The 6,864-nt window shown below is 42.1% G+C and overlaps 1 protein-coding gene across 1 annotated transcript in view; it reads left to right on the forward strand.

The window, feature by feature from the left end:
- Positions 1-1,114: 1,114 nt before the first annotated feature.
- LOC310798509 (5'-AMP-activated protein kinase subunit gamma-1-like) overlaps positions 1,115-6,864 on the forward strand; it is a gene marked incomplete at both ends in the record, with an annotated part of 25,320 nt that continues 19,570 nt past the window's right edge. The window contains 2 exons of the mRNA XM_083661039.1: positions 1,115-1,142; positions 3,095-3,162. Coding sequence (XP_083517165.1) covers positions 1,115-1,142; positions 3,095-3,162 — 96 coding nt within the window. The remainder of the gene's footprint in view (positions 1,143-3,094; positions 3,163-6,864) is intronic.

Consider the following 6,864-nt stretch of genomic DNA (forward strand, 5'->3'; position numbering starts at 1 on the left):
ATTCAAACGTAGCGCGAGCTCCATTCCTGGCTGTTCATTGGCTATACCTCCACTGGCGCTAACTCTGACTGCGACTAGATTACTCTGGTACCAAGAAGCTAAGGCTGAGGTGAGCCTGAGAGAGAGATCAAGAGAGGAGAGGAGAAGGAGAGGGAGGGAGGGAGGGGTGAGAGAGTGATAGAGATCAACAGAAGCATATAAGAGAGAGAGAGAGAGAGAGAGAGAGAGGGGAGGAGAAGGAGAGGGAGGGAGTGGTGAGAGAGAGTGATAGAGATCAACAGAAACATATAAGAGAGAGAGAGAGAGAGAGAGAGAGACGGGGGAGAGAAGGAGAGGGAGGGAGGGAGGGAGGGGTGAGAGAGTGATAGAGATCAACAGAAGCATATAAGAGAGAGAGAGAGAGAGAGAGACACCAAAGTGTGTGTTTGAGCTAAGAAGGATTTATTGAACTATTGATCTCTGCAACTCTGAAGAGGGAAAGGTACAGTCTCCTGTGTGTGTGTGTGTGCGTGTGTGTGTGTGTGTGTGTGTGTGTGTGTGTGTGTGTGTGTGTGTGTGTGTGTGTGTGTGTGTGTGCGTGCGTGTGTGTGTGTGCGTGTGTGTGTGTGTGTGCGTGTGTATATGTTTGATCCTTATCCGGCACAGACTTTATACACTTTAATTGATAGACTTTATTTCAGCCAAGCAATCTGATTGGTCGAAGACTCTCTCAAACTCAAGCTGTGATTAATGATGAATTATCGAACAATAATAATCTAATAATCTAACAGGAAAACAGCTCAGTGTTTAACTGCTGGTAACAATAAGAATAAGCATCAGAATCATTAATTTGATTTATTAAATGCAACTAAACCTCTGGCTGATAGGAGCAGTTGTAGTAGGCTACTCGAGTCCAGGACTCAAGACTCATGAATCGACTGGGACCTGGACTCGAGCATTCGGGCATTCGGACTCGGAAATTGGAGACAGCATTAATTGTTAATTGATAAAGCCTTTTTTTTGTAATAGGCCCTAATAATTTGTCATAAGATATTGATACAGTAGCTATATTGATACTGTGACATTATTACATTTCTTAAGGGCATGTGTTCCCCCTCCATGTGGATTCATATTCATGTTCAGTAACTCTGACTCTGACTCAGGTAATGGGGACTCGGCTTGTACTCTTTGGTCACTCGGACTTGGATTTGCACTCTCAACAGACTCAGACACTGGGGACTCAGACACTGGGGACTCAGACACTGGGGACTCAGACACTGGAGACTCAGACACTGGGGACTCAGACACGGGGGACTCAGACACTGAGGACTGCATGTGTGTGTGAGGGGGGTGGGTGTGTGTGTGTGTGTGTGCGTGTGTGTGCGTGCGTGCGTGCGTGCGTGTGTGTGGGCAGCCTCGATGCGAGCTCACACGACTCTCGGTCCAGATTGCAGCTGTCAGTTTCTCGTGATGTTATTCAGATTGAAACATTCTGAGGACTAGCACGTGCTTCCTCCGATCCATGTGCAGTCGCCAGTCACTTCTTTTCACCTGACAGTGAGGAGTTTCACCGGCAGGACGTACAGTAGCGCATGGGAGGATCACGCTATCAAGGTGGGACGGTGTTTGTTTTTTGGGCCTTCAACATTTAATATTTAGCTGTCAAATACAATGACCTGGCTTATGTGACATCATGACCTTTGACCTGAGGTCATCCGCGACGCCGCGCCCCCACGCTGTCAGCTGCTCCTCTTCTCGTCCATTCAGCAGATGATAATCTGAGACTACCTCCATGTTTACCTCCAAAACTGTCCCATGATGCATCATGGGGGGAGAGGGTCCACCTCAGCACATTTCCCTTTACCCTCCCAGGCCGGGTCACATGATGATCACGTGACCATCAACTGAAGGTCAGAACCAAAACAGGACGGGACAAGTCAGAGTCAAATCCCAAGTCACCAGAACCCATAATCCATTCTGAATGTATATATTCTCATATTATGAAATCACTCGAGTATTGTTCTGGAAAAATATGGACTGTGATGAAAACCAGTGTGGGACTTTTTTTACCTGATTTAAATTTGTCAAAGTAAAACAAAAAGAAAAGACAAGACAAGTGGTGGATGTAAAGTCACAAAGTTACATCTATTCAAGACACACACACACACACACACACACACACACACACACACACACACACACACACACACACACACACACACACACAGGCCCGTAGCCAGGGTTAGAGAAATACTGAGGTCATTTTAGCGCGGCGTGGGGGGATAGAAAATTTTGTCCATTTTAAAGTAAAATGCTTCAATCTGGTGCACTTTGAGAGCAAAATGAAGAGGCTAGATCTATAAAGAACTACATACATCATGTTAGATTAATATCCTCTTTACTGTGCTGTTGCTTTAAAATGATCCAAAAAATAAATGTCTCCCGATATAATTTATATTCTGCATACAGGTCACATGGCAGAATACTGCTCAATTAAATACAATGGCCCATCTACACAAGCATCACTTACAGGGGAGTTACTTACCCATTCACTTCAATAGAACTGTCCCCAAAGTCTAGCCCCAATCTAGCCTCAATGCAAAATCTGAATGTTGTGAGTTACTATCTCTCTTCCTTCTATAGCACACAGAGAGGAAGCAAATTGTTGCATTTCCGATCAACTGTCGCATTAAAACATCAATGACAGATTAATAGATCTGGGGACCGGGGCTATTTTTCAAAAAAAAAAAAAAAAAAAAGTTTTTTTTTTTTTTTTTGGTGTGGAAAATACCGAGGTCATGACCTCGGTGTCCTCAATGGTAGCTACGGGCCTGCACACACACACACACACACACACACACACACACACACACACACACACACACACACACACACACACACACACACACACACACACACACACACACACACACACTTCAGTGTAAGTGTGTAGTATAAGGATTTATATTGAACCTAGCACATCTTTCTCTCTCTCCCTCTCTCTCCCCCCTGCTCCCTCTCTCTCCCCCTCTCTATGTGTCCCTCTCTCTCCCCCCTGCTCCCTCTCTCTCGCTCTCCCCCTCTTCTGTGTCCCTCTCTCTCACTCTCCCTCCAGGACCTCAGTTTTTTGCCATGCCCTATGTGGAGGGAGAGCCAGGTGATGCAGAGAAGGATGGCAGGAAGGTAAACCGATATGGTGGTCTGAGAGAACCCACGTAAGCTGCTACATGTTGTTGGTAATGAGCCAAAATAGGTAGAAAAATTAGTTTTGCAGGTATTTTTGAGATTTTGAGTGATTTGGTTCATATCATCTCTGTAGTACATCATGGCGAATAATTATTTTCAAAAAACAAAAGGGAAATTATGTATTTTTAATAAATATTTATTTAAATAAAATAATAACGCCAACATTTTTGGAGATTCGCCTATTTGCCATATTGCCGAAATAAGTAGAATCTAGATGCCTTTATCTTCACTGTGCGTGCAGCACAAACTGCGCTACAGCCCTCAATGCTACTTAGCTTAGCACTACAATGGCAGTCAGTGCTGTATACTGATGACTGCACACAGCGCATGCACCTCATGGCAAACCAGGAAGTCATTTCCGTTACTCTTTGTTAGTTCAGTTACTCTTTGTTAGTTCAGTTACTCTTTGTTAGTTCTCTCTGTATGTGGATTTACTTTGAAAATGAGGGTTTCACCGTAACTTTGGATGATTATTTCATCGCGCGGTGAGTAGCCTACACGAGTCACATTTGGGTGACTGAACGGCAGTAGGCAAAAGTACCATAGACTGCCATTGTAGTGAATGCCAAATATTTTTGTTGGTTTCATCCTTGTTGTAGTTTGGAATTTCTATCTATAACGTTCTTCTCCCCGCATATCCAGCATCTCCAGCCAAAATGAGACGGTGAGCAACTTTGATAGAAAATCTTATTGTGACATCAAAAATATGAAGCCGCCAGGAGCCAGGAAGTTGTCTCACAAAATGTATTCAGCCAAAGACATCTTTGCACAGGAGCAAAGAGACTGTCTTCTTTGGAAGAGCTACATGATTATAGATCAGAGGTTACAGGAGCGCAGACCCCAATGACAAACATTCAAAGATCTTATAGGCAGAGATAGTCCAGGCATTTTACACAAATATGTGGGTCAACCTCACACTAATTGCAACAAAACCAAACTCAACTGATTTTGTATCCTCAATATGTCCTCAGTGAAGGAAAAAAAGTGTTAAGGAAATGTATGAAGGGAAAGTTTTGAAAATGACCCTAAATATGATGGTAGCCTATGGAAGGCTTTTTTTTTTTTTTATGTGCCATAAATCCTCATCACTTATATCCTGTATGTGTTTTTTTGCTTCAAGGAGAAAATAAATAAATAAATAAATAAATAAATAAATAAATAAATAAATAAATAAATAAATAAATGTTAAAAAAATAAATAAATAAACGTTTTTGGTAGGATCATATAGGTAATTTTCAAAATTTTCCCTTCATACATTTCCTTAACACTTTTTTTTTCCTTCATTGAGGACATATTGAGGATACAAAATCAGTTGAGTTTGGTTTTTGTTGCAATTAGTGTGAGGTCAAGTGACATTTTTACTGGACTAAGAGAGCGCACATGCACTCCATTCAAACATTCAAAGATCTTATAGGCAGAGAGAGCGCACATGCACGCGATTTCAAACATTCAAAGATCTTATAGGCAGAGAGAGCGCACATGCAACTCGATTCAGCATGTCGTGACTAGGAGCAGAGGACATGTGGTGACCCTGTGGAGCAGAGAGGTACTGTAGGGAGAGCAGTGTAGTTATGATTAATAACTAAGTATGTGTTGTATCTGTCACATTACATCTGTCTTGACCAGTGTTGGGGGTAACTCATTACAAAAGTAACATATTACATGTAATATATTACTTTTAGCAGTAACTCAGTAATATAACTTATTACTTGTAGGATTTGAGTAATATTATACCAGTTACTTTGTCAAGTAACTCAAGTTACAAATTGAATAATTTCTTAATCAAACTGTCTGTTTTTTATGCAAATAACCACTACAGATGACAATAACAAAGGGAAAGAATAACATTTAGAATTTTGGACCATTTACACTGACTTCAAGGCGGTTGACATTATGTCATTATCTTTTGACTCTGAGGAAGACAGACTTGTCTGTCGAAACGTCAGTCAGCCCCTTCTATTAAAACGTGCAGACGGAAAAGAGTGCTCCGGTGTCTTTACTTCGGGTAGTCTGTGTGAAGTGCCCAGGTAAAATATTATTTTATGCATATTGTCCTCCACTGTTGAGCACCAGGACCCTTTTTATTCCAAACCTGGCTGAAGCGCGCTGGACTCTATTAATGTACTGGTTGACATTATGTATCGGATGGTTCCGGGGCAACGATGTCATTCTGCTGCTGCTGTTGTTTTGGTGAAAGTAATGCAAAAGTAGTGTAATAAGTAACGAGTTACTCTACACAGACATTAATATTGCAAAGTAACTTATTACTTTCAAATGAAAGTAACGAGTAATATGTAGTATATTACATTTTGAAAGTAACTTGCCCAACACTGGTCTTGACACAGATTTTGAAGGCAACTCTGTAGACAACCTATCTATTATTCTGGCCCTGTACAGGGCACAGTGTGAGATAGAAAGGTTAAAAGCCAATATAAAGCCAATATAACTTAAATTTATTTTCCGGGAAGCCGGATTGAGGGTATTTGTCCTGGTCACTGCACTAGCGCCTCCGCCTGTTCAGAGGGAAGGTAACTGGTTGGAATAGCGTGATCCTCCCACGTGCTACGTCCTACCGGTGAGGCTCCCTCCAGCTGTCAGGTGAAAAGAAGCGGCTGGCTACTGCTCATGTCTGGGAGGAAGCATGGTGCTAGTCTACGGCTCTCCCGAGATCGGCAGAGGGTGGAGCAGCGACCGGGACGGCAGGGGGAAGAATTGGTGAAGTACAATTGGGGAGAAAAATGGGGGGGGGGGGAATAAGGTCGGCATGTTTTTATCTGAAATGGATTCTGTTGAGAAGTTCTGTGCATGTTCTGTCTTTGCCTTGGCAATGGTTCTGTTCCAGTGTTACACAGCTGAACTTGGGCTGTAGATGTAGTTTCCTCGAATGGGCTTGAGGTCGCCTGGTTACTACATGACGCACGTGGTCCTGGGCCGAATTTGCCCTTGTTCATATTACTTTAAACAAGACTAGGTGAAACCTATAAGTCCATGCCAGGCAGCATGTGATGGTGTTACCACATCGATAGTCTCGACGCCAGACCCATGAGAGTTTTTTTTTCCTTCCTTTATTTTCCCCCGAACCCGTTTCCCCTTAGGAGTTTTTTTTTTTCCTCCCACCAGGCCGTTATTGAAAATAAGAATTTGTTCTTAATTAACTTGCCTGTTTAAATAAAGGTTGATGAAGAGTTCTTACGCTGATACACTACATTACTGCATGCTGCAGAGCTCTCTCTGGGTCTGGGACACTTTCCCTCAGAGGGCTGGTTATGAGAGGGAACCGTTCACTTGGCCAGTGTAAGGAATTTAGATAGAAATATGGATTTTGATATCACTATTGATTCAATAAGTTAATATCAAAACCCCGGGGCACCACCACGTTCATCAGTAATTTATATTACTTTAATAAGCAATTTATATTACTTTAATAAGTAATCTATTACCCCTGCCGTCGGTCACAGGAATCAGAATCAGTTCTAAAGGAAGGGAGATCTTTAATCGACTGATATTATTATAACAAGCACTGAACAAGTTTTAACTTCAAAACAGAATGCGTTTATTTAATCCATCAAATAGTAAAATCACAGTATTATGCATAACACCTTGTTCGATTGAGAGGTAAGGAGGAGAAAAGTGAAGAGG

Source organism: Poromitra crassiceps (genome assembly GCF_964638095.1).
Source record: "Poromitra crassiceps genome assembly, chromosome: 2".
Taxonomy (NCBI): Eukaryota; Metazoa; Chordata; class Actinopteri; order Beryciformes; family Melamphaidae; genus Poromitra; species Poromitra crassiceps.